The sequence below is a fragment of the Canis lupus genome, chromosome 36, assembly GCF_003254725.2.
Source record: "Canis lupus dingo isolate Sandy chromosome 36, ASM325472v2, whole genome shotgun sequence".
Classification (NCBI taxonomy): Eukaryota; Metazoa; Chordata; class Mammalia; order Carnivora; family Canidae; genus Canis; species Canis lupus.
The window spans coordinates 22,325,061-22,343,785 of NC_064278.1; the positions used below are offsets into that span (position 1 = coordinate 22,325,061).

General features: G+C 42.2%; 1 protein-coding gene and 1 long non-coding RNA gene across 2 annotated transcripts in view; one reads left to right on the forward strand and one right to left on the reverse strand.

The window, feature by feature from the left end:
- The first annotated feature begins 10,489 nt into the window (after positions 1-10,489).
- LOC112668186 (uncharacterized) overlaps positions 10,490-18,725 on the forward strand; it is a 69,519-nt gene continuing 61,283 nt past the window's right edge. Inside the window, exon 1 of the long non-coding RNA XR_007408580.1 lies at positions 10,490-12,332. This is a non-coding gene — a long non-coding RNA (uncharacterized LOC112668186). The remainder of the gene's footprint in view (positions 12,333-18,725) is intronic.
- TTN (titin) overlaps positions 13,588-18,725 on the reverse strand; it is a 274,428-nt gene continuing 269,290 nt past the window's right edge. Inside the window, 6 exon segments of the mRNA XM_049106193.1 lie at positions 13,588-14,913; positions 15,046-15,348; positions 15,882-16,035; positions 16,138-16,829; positions 17,536-17,692; positions 18,028-18,723. Of these exon segments, the coding sequence (XP_048962150.1) occupies positions 14,615-14,913; positions 15,046-15,348; positions 15,882-16,035; positions 16,138-16,829; positions 17,536-17,692; positions 18,028-18,723 (2,301 nt within the window). The 3' untranslated portion in view covers positions 13,588-14,614.

The window sequence follows — 18,725 nt, forward strand, 5'->3', positions numbered from 1 at the left end:
TTTTTCAGTCTTAGGTTGGATTTTCTGCTGTTTATTGGATCTTATGACTTCCTCTTGATTTACTACCCCTTTTTTGCTAAAGTATATTGACCGCTGAAAACTTCCTAGGAAAAGGTACATGAGAGGTAAAGATTTTGAGGCTTTATAGGTCTGAAAATGTCTCTACTCTTGATTGATTGGTAGTTTGGAGTATATGTTGAAAATAATTTTTACTGAGAAATTTATTATTTTTTAAAGATTTTATTTATTTATTCACGAGAGACACACAGAGAGAGAGAGAGAGAGAGAGAGAGAGAGGCAGAGACACAGGCAGAGGGAGAAGCAGGCTCCATGCAGGGAGCCCGACGTGGGACTCGATCCCAGGACCCCAGGATCACGCCCTGGCCGAAGGCAGGTGCTAAACCGCTGAGCCACCCGGGGATCCCCTTTGAGAAATTTAAAGGCAGTACTGCATTGTCTTTTTACATTCATTATTTTTGTGAGAATTCTGATACAATTTTTTACATAGACCTGCTTTTACACTCTGGAAGCTTTTAGCAGCTCCTCCTTACCCCTGACATTTCATGATGTTTTGCAGGTTTTTATTTTATTTTATTTTATTTTATTTTATTTTATTTTATTTTATTTTATTTTATTTTATTTTATTTTATTTATTTATTTATTTATTTATTTATTTATTTATTTATTTATTTATTTATTTAATTTACGATAGTCACACAGAGAGAGAGAGGCAAAGACACAGGCAGAGGGAGAAGCAGGCTCCATGCACCGGGAGCCCGACGTGGGACTTGATCCCGGGTCTCCAGGATCGCGCCCTGGGCCAAAGGCAAGCGCCAAACCACTGCGCCACCCAGGGATCCCCTGCGGGTCTTTATTTATTCATGTTGGTGTGTAGTCTACTTGGAGTCTTGTCTACTTTCAATTTGTACACTTGTCTACTTCAGTTCTGGGAATATTTTTGTGTTGTCTTTTTGACAATTTTCTCTCCTCCATTTTCTCCATCTTATTTTTTCTAGAATTTCTGTTATTTGAATGTGGGAGCTCCAGATTGATACTCTAATTTTAAAGAATCTTTCCTCTTCGATTGCTCATTGAGTTGTATTATGTGATATCTTCCAGCTCCCTTGAAATTTTTTTAGCTAATTTATTTATTTTAGAGAAAATGAGAGGGGGGGAGGGGGAGGGCCAGCAGGAGAGGGAGAGAGAGAGAGAATCTCAAGCAGACTCCCTGGTGAATGCAAGCCTGACATGGGGCTTGATCTCACAACCCTGAGACTATGACCTGGGCTGAAATCAAGAGTCAGACGCTTAACTGACTAAGCCACCCGGGCGCCCCTGTATTTTAATTTCTCAGATTTTTTTTTTCTCTCCATTCCTTTGTATAATATCCTGTTACATTTCAGTGGAGATCTTTTCTTTGGAGCGAGTTTCCCTGGATTCTTGGGTCAGTTGGTACTAGGGGAGAAAAAGAGGGCTGAGGACCCCACAGTTTATGTGGTGACTTTTACTTAATATCTTTCTTTCAGCCTCCCCATGCACTGTCCCACCCCACCCCAGTCTTCTTCTGTGGTTGGTGACACTCAAGTTCAGTTTCTCTTGTGGATGGAGGTTGGGGGTGGGTCGGTTGGCTGCCTGGAGACAGGACCTGGGGGTCCTGTTGCTTTTTATAGATACTTCTAGTCCTATATTCAGTCCATACTTCACCCCTTTTTTCTGTAATACCTGGTACTTTACTTTTTTTAAAAATTATTTTTATTTTTATTATTTATTTATTTTTTATTTATGATAGTCCCACATAGAGAGAGAGAGAGAGAGAGAGGCAGAGACACAGGCAGAGGGAGAAGCAGGCTCCATGCACCGGGAGCCTGATGTGGGACTCAATCCCGGGTCTCCAGGATCGCGCCCTGGGCCAAAGGCAGGCGCCAAACCGCTGCGCCACCCAGGGATCCCTTACCTGGTACTTTCAAGTCCTGAACTTGTTAGGTGCTTGGTAGGATGTATTTATTGGCTTCTCTCTTCTGGATAGTAAGGCTTTAACTTCCTCCACTCTTCTAGGTTAGTCATTACACCTTCTCCTGGTTTTTATTTGTATAAACTTTGTTAAAATCTCATGGCTGTGTAGTCTGTTTTTTGTTTTTTTTGTTTTTTTTGTCTTTATGGATTAGTACCATTATATTCCTTTCATGTCTTTGGTGGGGTTTGGAGGTAGAGAAAATAAATACAAGTGGTCAGTCTACCATATTTAACTGGAAGCCTAGGTTTGAATTCAAATAGCATGTCAAAAATAAAATTCCTTGAGTATTATTTTATAATTCATTGTTTACACTCTCTAATGATTTTTAGTTACTATGACTGATTTTACTGTACCACCTACCTCATAGGGTGCTGTGAGGATTAGAAGAGTCAATGCATTTAGAACAGTGTCTACCTGGCACACGGTATGTGATAAGTCAGCGTTAGCTATTGTTAATATTGTTGTCATTATTACTTTTACGACTATCATGCTTAATTCAGTAATCCACTTGGACTTGGATTAAGAGGTTTTCATCATAGGAAGAATTATTGATATATGGGAAAATCTAATGTTTGATGATATTGACCCTGCATTCAACTAGACTTCACATGAAATGTTCAGGTATTAAAGGTTATCTTTCGAAGACATATTAAAGCCTTAAAAATCCAATCAGTAATAATTACTGTGTAAGTTTTTAAAAGCAGATAATAACAATTGTGGTATGTTTTAAAGCTTTATTGGTATTACATTTTGGTCATCTAAGTGTGAAGTATAGAAAATAAGCTTATGGAGATGATTGTCTATTATGCCTTACCTACAGCCAGTAGTTGTAATACTCTGAATATATACAGTATAGAAATAGAGAAATGATGGACTCCGGTCCCTGGATCTATGACCTTGTGAGTGGTTGTATAGTTTTCAGAAAATGTGAATTTATACATGAAAATGTCTATATTTGCTCAATCTCCTTTGTATCTAGATTGAGTATATGGTAACACTGAATTCTAATTCTTAGAGGTGAAGTGGGATTAGATGCTCACACTTGTCTGTATGCATAGCGGGCTGCATACTTTGGAGAAGGATTTTTGTTTATAAGGAGATTTGAATTCTCTCTCACTAGAGTCCCATGGTTGTGACAAATGGCCGTAAATATTAATACCACTAGAGATGAGGAATTTTTCTATAAAAGAAATGGCCAGTTTCTTAGTGTGAATAAACTTCTTTGCAGATTATCAGGTTAGCTTTGGTAGTACAGATGAAACAGGGAGACGTGGCCGGGGTTGCAGCAATGCCGGCAATATTAGCTTGCTGCTGGCATTTCTTCCTTCCCTAGATGTGAATATTATTATGCCCCTTTATTATTTGCTTTGATATTTCATCTCTGAAGCTTTGATGTCTGTAGCTTTAGAGCCCTTATGCTGCCTTTTCTCCAAATGCAGTAACTAATCTAGTATATTTTCATAGGATAGAATTCTTCCTTTCTGTCCCATAACATGCTTTCCCCCCAAAAGTCTTTTGTTGGTCTCTTTGATAATAAAACATTTGTAATGCTCACTATGGGCCGGTTCCTTTACCTCGTTATACCCTTGTAACAAAGATATTAAAGTACAGGCATACAAAAACATCCAAAATAGGCAGAACCAGGATTAACTCGTCCATGACTGATCAGCATGACGAATATTTTGTGACGATACCCTGAAATTCTAAGTGTTCACGTTATCTGTTTATTTAGTGTTTTTAGTTCATATGCTTCTGGACTAGTTTTAGTTCCTGAATAACCCACAAAAGCCAGGATTTATAGCAGGACGGATTAGATTTTTATTAATTGTGATGAATAAAACAGATGAATTAATTACAAAGATACTAACAAATTTAGCAGTTCCTCTGACATCATCAAAGGATTAGTTTCATATGGGTCATGTATTCAGAATGTCAACGATGAATAAAACATATCTAATGAATTCCTCCTTAGTTTTATTCCGTCAGCGTGAGAGGAGGATGCTATTGATGTTCACAAAGACGGTTTTACCCACTGAACTCTCAATATAAAGTATATTACCCGGTCTGGTAGCAGGGGCACAGTTAGGAACAGAGGAAAGAGAATAGTGTCACAAAGGGGGCCCTAGCCACCATGAGCTGTACCCACACACTCTTTTCTTTCCCGGCCTCTTTGGCATTAGCAGGCAGAGGTGGTCATTTTGGATGAGATCAGCAATTTGGGCATAAAGACTAACAAGTTCTGTGCAATGAAAAGGAGGCTTTCCAGGGAGACTTGTCAGCCCCACCCAGTGCCAGTGAACTTTCTTCCAGGACTCAGGACTTCAGTTTCTGAGAAAGCTGGATGATTTCCCATCCTTTCTCTTATTTTTTTTTTTTAAGTGGCACCTGAATATTTTCTCTTTATTAAATTATCATTTAGACAATATGAATAAAGTGAAATTTTGCCTCGACATCCCTCTTCCCTCTGAGATCACTCTTTTTTGGGTGTGTTCCCTTACGGACCGTTGCCCTACGCATTACCTTGTATTTTGTGTAGGTGTATATGTGGTGGTTCAGATTAGCCATTCATCAGCAAGGTGGCACATCTATATGCTACAGCTGGTAATATAGAAGGAGGTAACTCTGTATATCTTCACAAGTATTTTTTTTGTGTGACAGGAGAATAATTCTAGCCTCTGCCGTTGACCAACTGGCATTTCAGCTCTTTTATTTTCTCTTTAATCTCCCTATGCAAGGGACTATGAATTGACTGCTTTTTTTTCTAGGCAGCTAGAATGAGGCCATTTTCTTTGGAAAGATAATCCTAGAATTCCTAGTGCTTTTCTTTATTTTTAAAAAGATTTTATTTATTCATGAGAGACAAAGAGAGAGAGGCAGAGACACAGGCAGAGGGAGAAGCAGGCTCCATGCAGGGAGCCTGACGTGGGACTTGATCTCTGGACTCCAGGATCATGCCCAGAGCTGAAGGCAGGTGCTCAACCGCTGAGCCACCTGGGAGTCCCTCTAGTGCTTTTCTTTAGTTGTGTGCATCTCTGTCTGGAAGTATGGCTTCTTGGTTGTGAACAATGACACCTTGAATTGTTTTTTTTTATTTTGAGATAAACTTTACGTTTAGTTTCACAATTGATTTTACAAGTTTAGCTACAAAGGATAAAACAAGTTTGCTGGAGAAATCACCACGACTCAGTCAAGACAGAATTGTGTTTTTTATTCGTTTGTCAGTAATCCAAAGTGTGGCCCAGAGACAGTGTTAAGTATCCAGATTTCTGTTTTGGAATGTATATGTGTCCGCGTGATTAAAACCAATTTTATTTGACAAATTTATATGGTAAATGAGCATACAATAAATAACTTTTAAGTCTTATCACTGAATCAGACTGTACTTGAGTTAAATAGGAAATTTCTGTACCATGCCCCTTTCTGTGGTATTGGTGACTGCTAGGAGTTGCTAGGCTCCCCAGGTACTTCAGCAGGCCTTCGGAGGTAGCACGCCCAAAAGACTGTCTAGAGTCCCTTGCTATGATGCCTCATTTTGGGTGAGGCCTTACCGTACAAGTGATATGTATAACTGGTATTTGGCTTATTATTTTTTGTTGGTTTGTTTTCTGGTTTTGCAGTGGTTGGCCAGAGAAAAGTGTGCGGCAATAAATCCCTGTGGTTTAGCATTGTGACCACGGATGACATACTGTCTCCCCCCACCCCACCCCACCTTCTGTGCCAACTCAGATCAGTTAGCTATAGCTTCCGGGGTTCTGAGTTGGGGGCTGCGATCAACAGAGAGTAACCCACCTCCTTGATTAATGATGGGTGCTGTGGGGTTGGTGGGAGGGTGTGGGGAATGGTGGCAAGTTATCCAGAATATAGGGCTATGATTATGGTTGACTCTGCAGAACTTTGCTAGGTTCCATTTTTTTAAGCGCTCGCAATCAACAAAGGCGAACAACTCGTAATCGATTCCTTGTTTTCGGTTTACACTATCACACCAGGATGAACTTAACCATATGTATATATTTTAAATGGAAACAAAACCAGTCCAGCACCTATTCAGGCCAAGTGTGTATGTGTGCATAAGTAACACACACCATTCACTTACTGGCGGTGCCTTTGCGAATTCGAAGACCTTTGCAACCTTGATGGGGTGCTCAGTCAGGAAAAAGACCCCACACCATGCCATACTTCTAAAAAGCTTTAGAAAGTCTGAGGTTAGCAAGTGAAATTCAGTAGTCTACTAGGGCTTTATATAAGTCACCTTTTGTGTTTTAATTGCCCTCAGTCATCACTTGAGGAAAGGGTTTTAGTTCGTCTGCAGTTTTATGTAAGTAGCAGCCCTCCTTAGGTTGTCCCTTCTCCTTGCTGTGTTTTTATTTTTATTTTTTTTTAAAGATTTTATTTATTCATTCATTCATAGAGACACAGAGAGAGAGGCAGAGACACAGGCAGAGGGAGAAGCAGGCTCCACGCAAGGAGCCCGACCTGGGACTCGATCCAGGGTCTCCAGGATCACGCCCTGGGCTGCAGGTGGCGCTAAACCGCTGCGCCACCGGGACTGCCCCTTGCTGTGTTTTTAGAATAGAGGCTGTGGTTTTTGATGGTGGGCAGGGAGAGGGGGCATTTGTAGATTGAAACTTCTTTCTTGCTTTTGTGAATTGGGCCACATTGGCCAGTGTCCTTGAATGTGGCTTGGGTCATGAAGCCTAGCAAAATGCACCAGTGACATTTTTTGGCCTCATAACAGTATATTTCGAGGGCACGTAGCTTCCTTTACTATAATTTTTGTCACTTCCCAATTCAACTCCCGTAGAGGTTTTTTCTTTCTTTTGGGAGAATGTGAAGTGACTAAGGGAGTGGATATAGTTTTAGATGAGGTTTTTGATAGCTGAGATTAATTACTACCCTGCTCTAGAGAAAATAAAAGACTCATTATGTGATTTCTCCCCACCCTTTGGTTTTCAAAATTCTCTGTTATCTCAACTTTTCCTTTTTGCCAGCTCTGAAGAAATCATGGTTGTATGCTATGTTATAAAAATCATGGTTGAATGTAAAAAGTAAGTTTCTAAGAGCTTTCCAATATTATCTAGCCAAAGAGAAAGTCATAGGAATTTTCCCATTCTGCTTTTCCTTTTTAAATATTCTTTTGTTCACCTTATCTGTTTCTTCATTTTTAAATGGCTCAAACAAAATAGAAGTTTTTCGAAAATTGAGATATAATTGACATATAACATTATATTAGTTTCAAGTGTTTAATGTAATGATTCGATATTTGTAACTTTTCTCCATGTTCGATTAATGATATAGAGTCCTCCCAAAAGAGCCTCCTCAGTATCCGCGTTTTTTGGTGGACTGTTTTGAAAAACAAAAGAATCACTTGGGAAGGGTGGTGAATTCAAAGGACACTTAAATTTAGGATAGTTTACATGTGTATTCAACTTAAAATTTGTTCAGTCAATATTCATTGTCTACTGACAATTTTGTTAGCATTCCTCTTTACTTTGTAATTCTTGAGTGCACTTAAAACTCACTGCTTTATTTTCAATAGCTTCAATAAATTGACATCTTAACCATAATCAGCTGTCCTAAATTTTCACCTTTTTTAGTTAACTAGATAAATAGTATTTATTATTCACATTTGTACAATTCTTATTTTACCTCAACATAGATAAGCAAGCACTGCAAAATATCATGGTTGTTTTAAAATAGCTTTTTATGTGTATAAATATTATTAAAAACATAAGCACATGATTTTTTTTTGCCTTTGAAATGTTTTTATTTTGGGTTAGTCATAACTAATACACATAATGGTTCTTGCAACGAGAGTTTGTGGGTCTTTAATGAACAGTTTGAAACTCTAAGTTAAGTGACTTGGAAATATTGAAATTGATAGAAAGACTAGTCTCTAAATAAAACTTAATAACCTTATAGCAAATTTGGCTTTAGATTGATAGAACTAAGCACTTTAGTCTTGAAACATTCTTAGAATAGGATTTTTGTTCCCAGGAGAAAGATAAACATTTTAAAGTATATGTATACTTAATTTGTGAGTATTCTTTTTTCTCTTCCAAATGCCAAAAGGTGTACTCTATATTTTTGATATGAAAACTCTGCTTGTTTAAAGTATTGTAGCAAATTTTGTAAATCAATAAAACTGAGCCATGTCAACAGTGTGGGGGAAGCTTTAATAAATTTGCTACGTCACTAAGAAAAATTTAAGGACAGCATGTGCTGAAAGTTTAAGGAAGGGTAACCCTTTGCTTTTAAAAGAATATGACAGCTGGTTTGCTGCACCGTTAAATGTAAAAACCGGATTGGCTAAATTTAAGAGAGTGCTGTGATGTGAGAAAAGATCGTAGGAGGAGATTTAATAGTTAACCTTTAAGTGAGAACATTTAATGGATCACCTAATTTGGCTAGATCAGGGGTTCTCCACCACAACTGTACATTAGAAACTCCCAGGAGCATTTAAACTTGCCGATGGTTGGCCCAGACCTAGAACAGCAGGATCCCTAGGCATGGGGCCCAGTTAGTGGTGTTTTTTTAAAGCTCCCCTGCAATTCCAATGAGTAGCCAAGGCTGAGAACCACTGAGCTAAGCGGAAGCTCTCAAATGATTGTCACATTTAAGAGATATAGTAGATAATGTTAAAGTTTGGGGCCATCAACTAACACCCAGAAAGGCCAGTTTTCCAGGGCCCTAGTAGCATGGCCTGAAGATTAGCAGCATCAGCTTCACCTGGACGCTCATTGGAATCGTGAAATGTCAGGCCCCCACCTCAGATCAGCTGATCCCCAGGTTATTCTAATGCACTTTAAAGCTTGAGACACACTGTTGGAGGTGGTCTTAGGGTAAGTGTAGCTCTTGATGCATCCCGCCTTCTGCTGCTTTCTCTGGTTTGCTGTCCTAAGTAAGTCGTGATATTTTCATACAGGGTTGGAAAATGAAACTAGTACTGTGTGCTCGCGTCAGCAGGTTATAAGCTAGGGAAGATTTTTCTGATCTGGAGCATGTGGGAAGGAAACGACACCCGCGATCACCATCACCACCGAGCCCCAGTCTCCCCAAGAAGTGGAAAGAGGCACTTGAGAGTGGTCCCTGGGCTGAAGGCTGTGCTCTTTCAATCCCGGCACGCAGCTTTCTTACGTATTCAGGAAAAGAAGTTGTCCTTGCAAGGATACGTCCTCATACACATCTTTACTTTGATAGTTCTTCTTGGAAGGAGAAATTTCCCTTTAAGTAACAAATGTGCTCATCTCAGTCTCCAATGGAAATGAAGAAAATCAAATCCTCCAAGTGTTCTGGAATAATGCCTGCCCGGCGCCCAGCTCTCGAAAGCCTCTCTCACCATAGCTGGGGTCCTCTACCTTAAATACTCCGGAGCTCTCTGTTGGCTTCCCTCCTTGAAAGCACCCACTGAGAACCTTGAAGGTTGGAAAGGTTCCTTTCTGTGACTCCTTTAGAGCCCATAACATGGTTTACAGAGAACTTTCTGCTCTCTCACCCGTCTGTTCACATGACGTGTTGTGGGGTCAGATGGGCACCCTATTTCCAGGCTATATTGCAGATGCCAGTGGAGGGTTCTAAGCTTTCTCAGAAGAGGAATTGGCTACACTGGAACCGAGGAGCCTTTTCACGAGGTGGCCTGAGGGCATCGTGCCGTCCACCCTGTCCTGGAACCATAGTGACCCTGAACGTAGAACAGAGCAGGCCCCCTTTCTGCCCTCTCACCCGCCAGCAGGTTTGAATTTTGGTGTTGTGAGGGGGTGGTAAGAGCACGTGGGTCAACGGGAACCTGGCTTTTAGTTCTAGCTCTGCTACTCTGCGGCTTTGGGCACGTTATTCTCAGACCCTGGGTCTCAGTTCTCCCCCTTGTGTCTTTCTGGTGGGTATGGCCCCATTTCCTTCCCCGTAGTGGTCCTTCCGTTCATCAGACAGGGCCTCCCGTCTGCTCTCGGCCTGATGGCCCTGGTCGCGCCCCTTCTGTGCACCTTCCTCAGGCGGCCGTAGGCAGGGACGGGGGAGGAGGACAGCCGGCCTCCCTGGAGATGCGGGCGAGGCTGGCAGCAGTGGGGGCGGGGGGTACCTGCGTGCCTCACCTGACCGCTGTTCTCAGACCAAAGCGGCAGCTGTCGACAGAGTTGATTTCACTCCTGTGTTGCAGCTGCAGCGAGGGCTCGTGCCCTCACGTTCCTCTCCGAGGCTGAGAGACGCTGCCGGCCTTCTCTCTACACCCTTAGACGCTTCCCCCGTCACTCAGGAAGTTTTTGTGCCTCTTCCGTCCTTCGCGGGAAGCATCTGTCCTGGAGGCTCTGCTGGTTTGGGGGGGCCCTCACGGAGGTTCTCGTCCTCCCCGGAAGGAAGCAATCCCGAGCGCCCAAGATGCGGGGCATCGCTGCCCCTGCATGGGAGCCAGCTGCGGGGATTTCCCAGATGCCTTCGCATCTATCTGCCTGTTCCCTTTGAAACATGTAGGGCGGTCTTTCTTTTCTTTTCTTTTTTTTTTTATTGCAGTTCGATGTGCCAACATCTAGCATAACACCCAGTGCTCTTCCCGTCAGGTGCCCCCCACAATGCCCGTCACCCAGTCGCCCCATCCCCCCGCCCGCCTCCCCTTCCACTACTCCTTGTTCGTTTCCCAGACTCCTCTCCGGCCCCACGGCCAGGTCCAGGGCAGCGGTCGCGGTCACCGGGAAGGCTGCGCAGGAAGGCGCCCTCTCCTCCACAACTTCTTTCCCACACCTCTTGGGTGCCCACAGAATCTACCAGCCTGACTTTATCGTTGTCTTCCTGAGACCCCCAGACACCCTTAAGAGGGGCCTTTCCACGAAGTTCAGCCCCGGAGGTGCAGCTCCAGGGCCACGGCAGCCTAGAAATTGGGTGGTAGGTGAATAGGGTCCCCGAGGAGGATGAGCTCTTCGATACAGAACGGCAAATAGCATCATAGCTACCTCCGAGTAGCTCAGGACTTTGTAAAGATAAAAAGTTTGATCGAGCAGCTCCTTTGCTTCAATCTCCTTCAAGTTTCTCTTTGCCTCTTAGGGAAAAGCCCAAACTCTGGAATGTGGCTTATGAGGCCTTGTGCGACCCTACCCTGCCTCTTGCCCCCCAGCTCCCCAGAGGCTATTGTATCAGCCTTACTGGTTTTTTTTTTTTTTTTTCTACTTTTTTGAAAGCCGTGTGCTGCCCCCCACCCCAGGCCTCTGCAGGTGCACGGCTCCTCCTCGGCCTGGAAAGCCCTGCCCCTCGTCCCTACTTCAGGTCCAAGCTTTGACCAGGGACCTTCCCCTAACCTGATAGTTCTGCGTTTCTGACCGGGTCAGAGGCCCCAGCACTGGGCTTGCAAGCACTTTGGATTATTATTTTTATCTTTAACCCTAGCACTTACTTTCATTTCTTAGGTGATACTCAGTTCCTCCTGCGAAGGTGTAATTCTGTTCACACCTTCCGTGTTTCCACTTGCCATAGCCCAGCCCGGCGCAGCCCTTGAAAACTGGCCCTTCCATCATCCATCAATCCAATTTGGAGAGCACCGTCTCACCTCTCGGGGAATCACAACCCTTCTAGTTCATCAAAGACGGAGAAGTCAGCAACACCGAGGACACAGACCCAAGTCCCGGGTTTATTTGGCCATAGGAACGCTTTTTTCATGACATCTGCCAACATCCCCCAGGAAAAGGATTTGGGAAATACTCATCCAGAGACATCCTAAGGCATGGAGTTCAACACTAAGCCTTCACTTTTTGTAGTCTTAGGCTAAGAATTGACGGGCCAATCTTATTTTTAAAAAATTCTTCTATCTATCTAGCACTCTTTTTGCCTATTACAAGGAAACTGGACTTTGAATTTTTCCAGGTGCTATTTGGGGCAGAGTCAACAAATAACAAATTCCTTTCTCTCTTTGGAGCACAATCCTAAAACATTACTCTTGAATCGGTCTCCACAGACACTGCCAATTGAATTTGCTGTTTTACCAGTTGTTTGGGATTTCCGTCCCCCCCTACGTGGTTCATCTATATAATCAGCTACTATTGAAGGCTGGTAATAAGATCCCGTGGCCGCCCGGCTGCCTGCCTGGGCCACAGGCTTCTGCTAAGGCATGAAGAGAGGGCAGACCTGGCCCCCGGCTGTGGCTGCCCTTGACTGTTGCCCCTGCCCCCCTCTCCCTCCCAGGCCCAGGCTGGCTGGGAGCCGCTGAACACTTTGGGCTTAGGCTTCTCGTGAGCATGGACTGTGTCTCAGCCACGGATGAGACCCGTGAGAATATTAGCATGTCGGGGCTGGGAATCGTCCTCAGGAATCACCCAGCAAGCTCGGGCCTCATTTTCAGGTAAGGATAAGCTTATTCAAATGGTGACATAATGTAGTAGATGCCGTTGGTACCACCCAGGTCACGCAGGGTGGGTGCCCCTGACCAGGTTTCTTGAGTGGTGGCTGTTTACCTGCCTGAGGCTGCAGAGACTGCTCTGGCCAACAGGTACCCCTCTTTGTCTGGGAGGCTATTTCCCGATGATCCTCCCTCTGCCCCCCAAGCTCACAGCCTGTAGCCACTGGCTGGCTGATATGGGGGTATGAGAGGCCAGCCCCCTTGTTCCAAGGTGAAGCCAACTGTGGCACAGATGATGTTCCCTGTGGGCTGGGCCTGATGTCTGCAGTGAGGTGCCACATTAGCCTTCTTCCTCTGTTCTGCCTCCCTCCATTTCCCTGATACCAGCCCCACAGAAAACCACTTATACAAGAATCCTTGTCTTGGGCTCTGTGTCTAGGGAATCTGACTTGAGACAGAACAGTTGCTGGCTAAGTTAATAAAGTCTCACAATTTTTGTTTTGAAGAATAAAAGTTGATAGTATAGTACATGTGCTTGGCTTTAGCCACTCATATTTAGGAAGTAATTCTACTTGTATTTATATTTCAGAGGTAATATGTTAGTCCAATAATCAATTTTATTGGATTACGATTAGGATTATCCAATGGAGTGGATAAATACAGATTTTTCTGTCACTAGATATTTTATTAAGCATAGAATAATTGTTTAAAAACACGGTAGGAGTGCACCGCTTAAAACATGTATTTTAGTTCTAGAACCTTTATTCTGTCTCAGTTTGGAGCTGCAGTAGGCAATGTGGCTTCAGTTGCTCAACTGATGAATTCCCCTGAAGCTGTCATTTTCTCTTCACTACGTTCCTTTAGGGATAGGGCCTATCTTATCTTGTTGATCTTTGCCTTGTTCCCAATGGTGTCTAACACAAAAAATTGTGAATTGTAGACGTTCAATATTTTTGATGGATTTAGTTGAATCAGTCCCCCTAAAAAATATTTTTCTTGATGGGTTTAAAAGATTTTAAGCTGTGATTTTGGGGGATTTTTGTTCACTTTTGAGAATAAATTTATCCATGAGAATCAAACCCGTGCTTTAAAAAAACTGTTGAATATAGTCAACACAATACAAATATGTGCTTTAAAGAATGTATTGATACGGGCCATTTTGAACTCGATTAACTTTACCTTATCTGTGATCATTTCCGTGATTTGTGAAGTCCTATTCCCCAACCCCAGAATGTCACAAAAAACAACCAACCACACGTTTTTGAGGTGCAGATAGCTTGCTTTATTTTGTTGTTACTATTTCTCAAGGAGGTCCAACAATTGTAACTAACAATTGAATTTATACCTGCATGAAAGGAACTATATCAAATTGACATTTTGGGCAGTTAGTAATGGTGTAGTTGTTTTAAATTTAACGACAGCTTTATTTTGTTGTTGTTCTTTATTTTTGTGCTGTGGCTCAATGCTTAGTTGCCCCAGTTTCTTAGGTTTAAATTTAGAGCTACCACACGAAGGCGTTGGCTGCACCCCAGAACCTCCAAGAGTTGACACTGCTCTGGCATAGGAATACTTGAATAGCCTGGTGAAATAAAGGGATGGCCAGGCGATGTTACTTTTCCAAGCTATTCCCGCACTCTCTATGGTCAGAGACAGTGTAGAATGAGCGAACAAAGTGTTGGCCGTTACACTCTGCTCTGGTAATATTTAAGTCATGATAATTTTGAATGTGACATCATCAGAGAAAATGTAAGACGTTAAAGTGTTGCTTACAGGAGGGTAAATGCAAACATCACCAATGCCTTACATTTCTGATTCAATAGGTTATCAGTGCACATGTCTGGTTATGTGCATGGCATCATCTCTTAGGTGGATAGGACATCTTCAATGGGGAATTTCTCAACCCATTGAGGCATACTTAGACATCAACATTATGTTGAGGCACAAAGATTGGTTAAGTGTTGAGCAGGGTATTCATTCCATAAGAAATTTTCTCCTACCAACAGTTTCAAAAGTTACATTGTAAAATGTCATAAAATAAATGGTACAAAACTTTATAACCGTTAATCCGGCTATATACAGTATGTACATGTCACTAGAAAATGTATAATATTCTTAGGTCAACAATTATGAAAGATTGAAACGCATAATTTTGAACTTTGACTCATTTAGGTTGATACACAACTACTTTTTTTTTTTTTAAATATTTACAGATCAGAAAGATTAGTCCATGTGAATCATTTGTGAAAGGTTAAGAATGAGTATGGATATGAGGAGCACAGGCCCTCTTAAATGGATCTAATGTTTATGTTCACAGTGGCAGAGTCAGACCCAAATTCATTCCCTAAACTCAGGGTATAAAGTCCACCATCTTGTTTCTGTACGTCCATGATGATCAGAGTTGTCAGGTCATCTGTGTTTTCAATGTGGAATCTCCCGTGTTGTTCTTGGTTTTGAATTTTTCTTCCAGCACGGGACCATGTTATCTCCGGGGTAGGCTCCCCCGTAAAAGCACAGGCTACTGTTAGAACTTTGCCCTCATCGATGCTGATGTCAGAGGGAAGAGCTTCAATTTTAGGTGGAATTCCTTTATGGGACAACAACAGAAATGTTTTAGGATCACTGAAAACATGATTTGCTTTCTACTAAATTATGTGAACTAAAGACTATACCGTGCTACTAGACTTAATCTACCTCTACCGTAATTTTTATTGCTCACCTCTTATGCCTGCTTTAAGCATTCTACTAGTTGAGCTTTCCAGTTGTGTCCTACTAGATTTTCCCATAAAACTGCTGGAACTCATTTCTACAAAGGACTCTTGCATGGAGGACATGCTTTGGGCAGACATGCTTGCAAATTTCATTTCAGTCATGCTGCTAGCACTGCTGCTGCTGAAACTGCTGAAGGAGGCCTCCTGCTTAGAGGCAGACATTTGGACTGACTGAGACGAGAAGCTTCCTTGCAAGCTTGTGTCACCACTTGTCCTCAATACTACCTCTCTGGGAGGTTCTTCAACTAGAGCTGTGGAGCATAGCAGATACACAGTGAACAATAATGACATCTGGTTAATCGGTGACATCTGACATTGACTTGCAGAAATGGAAAACTTACACACACACACACACAAACACACACACACACATGAACATAACCCAAACAATTTGCTGTGAAAGCATAAGCAAATACATACATTTGTCAAGAGCTAGCTCAATGTCTCCAAGAAACGAATCTTTATATTTCTATCATTACATGACATGCAGGTGCTAGAATGACTAGGAGAAAAATGATTAGTCATATAGAAAATCACATAGATATTGTGCATTCTGAAAATAAATGCAACAGGGCACTTGGTGGCTTGGCTTTGAAAGTTATTTTATCCACATATCTGTTTAGCTGCGAAGAAACTTTGGCCATAAAGATGAAATCACATGGGAGGCTCCTCAGAGTTGGCCGTGCTCAGAAGACAAATGCCAAAAAACAAAAACAAAAAAAAAAAAAAAACAAAAAATGTAAAGGCCTTAAACAAGTGAGGAAAATGGGGAAGATATACTTACGAAGGACTGTTAAGGAAGCAGTAGCTGAACACTGGCCACGGAAATTTTTGGCCTTCACTGTGTACTTCCCACTGTCGCTTACTGATGCATTTCGGATTTCGAGAGAATAGACGTTTCTGGAGCGACTTACACTGATATTTGAAGAAACAGAAATCTAAAATGAAAGGGGGGGGGGAAGAAGTGTTTCTTTGAGCTCTTCAGGAATAGATGTGGCATTTTCAATTTTCTTCGGTGATATATTCATAATTAAACTTACCGGCAAGTTGTTTTTAAACCATTCGATTTCCGGGGATGGCTCACCACTGATTTCACAAGAAAAGACAGCATTTTGCCCTTCGTTAATATTTTGAGATCTGGGCTGTGAGATGAAGGCTGGAGCATTGGAGAGTTCTTTGCTCAGGCTCAGATCGTACTGACATTTGATGATCCCTTGGCTGGTTTTGCCTATGCAGGTGAGGATCCCTTCATCTTTGTGACCCGCCTGCTTGATGGTTAGGGTCTGATCGCTGCCCGAGACACCGTATCTGTACTCCTCAGAGTTAGTGAGCTCCACGCCATTCAGAACCCATTTCACATCAGTGGCACCAGCAATGTTGGCTTTTAAGGTCACTTTCTGACCATCGGTTATGCTCATCTGAGTAGAAGATGCTTTAATCTCGGCATGCCTTTGTATTTCTTCCGACGCCTGTGATGTTTTAGTGATTTCCTCATGGACGATAGATTTTTCCAGAGAGATTGCTTCTGATTTCTTGACTTTTTCAGAAATCTGAACCTTTGAAGCTTCCTCCTTGAGGGCTAACTTTTCTTGAGATTTCACCTCTGAGATTTTCATTTCTTCAGAAATTAGGGCTTTTTGGGAAATTTCCTCTTGGACAGTGGCCTTCTTTTGTGACACAATTTCAGAGGTCTTTTGTGTAGATATTTTCTGTGCCTCAGTGTCTTTTACAGCTAAAAAAAAAAAAAACCTCTGTAAGGCAAACTTAACTGGAAAGAGGCCCCACCCTCTACTCTTTTGTAGATTCTGCAAGTAAGACCCAAAGAATGTTGCCTTTTGTATGCAGTGCAGGTACTGTTTAATTCTTTCTCAGTCCTAGTCTTGGAAAGTTGTCATGTATGACTTTTGAGATCAGTATAATGATTCTTTAAATTAAAGATGATTCTTGGGACTTGGAAAAAAAAGTCTTGAAAAGAATAGTCAAAATATTTAGGATCTGTGTGGATTTAGGAAATCTTGAATAATAAAAAAAATTACGTTTTAGAAGTCTGAACGAAAGCACCTAATTTTAATTGGTAAAGTAATATAGCTCTTTTACTAACTGTACTGCTTGGGAAAATGAGCAAGAGTGAAGGTTTCTGGAAGCACTACCATTTTGTATGTTAAACTGACTTCGTTCCTAAATATTCCTGGGAGCAGGGGCTGCCTTTTGGAATCTTATATACCACCGTGTATAATTGGGCACTTGATAAATTCTTTTTCTGCTAATATTACGCTTCCTTTAGCTGTGTGTATTTCTACATTTGTGTATAAATGGCATTTTGGAATTTGGAAGAGTTTTACTTTGTGTGTCTGTGAGTGTGTGTAAGGAGAATGTTTAGAAAAGTTTCCTTAATATCATGTTCTGAAAAATACAGGTAAGAACAAAAGCCAACCTACCTTTTATAGTTAATTTGCAGCTAGAGGACACAGATCCAGCTGAATTTGTCACTGTGCATGTATAAAGCCCGCTGTCGGAAGTATCAGTCTTCAGAACTTCTAAGAGGAAAACTCCTTTGTCTTCAGAGAGTTTATATTTACTTCCTTGTGTAACAGCCTATAGAATGCAAGTGATTTAGAATTTTATTTTTTAAAGATTTTATTTATTTATTCATGAGAGATACACAGAGAGAGAGAGAGAGAGAGAGGCAGAGACCCAGGCAGAGGGAGAAGCAGGCTCCATGCAGGAAGCCCGACGTGGGACTCGATCCCGGGTCTCCAGGATCACGGCCTGGGCTGTAGGCAGCGCTAAACTGCTGAGCCACCAGGGCTGCCCTGATGTAGAATTTTAAAAGTAGGTTGAGTTTAAACATTTTTGGGGAGATGAAGGGGAGGAGGGAAGATGTTAGCTTTTTAGGAGACAAAATTGAGAGACCTTTAAGAACTGGCTACCTTTCCATCCTTGGTCCAGGTGATGGTCGGCCGGGGTTCTCCGGTAGCTTTAACTGCAAATTTAGCGACACCGTCTGAAGAAGCGGTTGTATCCTGCAGCCCAGTGACAATGACTGGTTTTGAGGAAACTGGTTCAGGAGCTTTTGGTTCTATTTTCTTGGTTTCTGTTGACTCAGCGGTCTTCTGAGCCGCTTTCTTAGTTTCGGATATCCTTGACACCTGCTCATGGACACTCTTAAAGGCTTGTCCCATAAACTGGAAGCTCGTTTTAGAAGTGCCACCTTCACTCGCTATCTCACAAATGTATTCTCCACTGTCAGATTCCGTGAGGTTATGGATTTTGAGTTCATAGATACCATCTGCTGAGTAATGAAACTGGAAATGCCCATTTTCCTTCAGTTTCTTGCCATCTTTATACCAGGTGACCTCCTTTGCGCATAATACGCTACTCTCCACCGCACAGGTCAACTTTGCCACGTCTTTGGAAGCTTCCGCCTTCAGCGACTGAGTTATCTTGGGTGGGACGGAGACTGGTAGCTGCTGAACTTTCTCTGTTGGTGTGGGTTTTGTCTCGGGGGGGGATACGGCTTTTGGGTGAGAAGTGGCTGGTTCCGGGGATTTCACCCGTTTTGGAGACTTCACGGCTTCTGGAGATTTCACTCGAGGCTCTGGGGATTTGACTCTCGGTGGTGATTGAT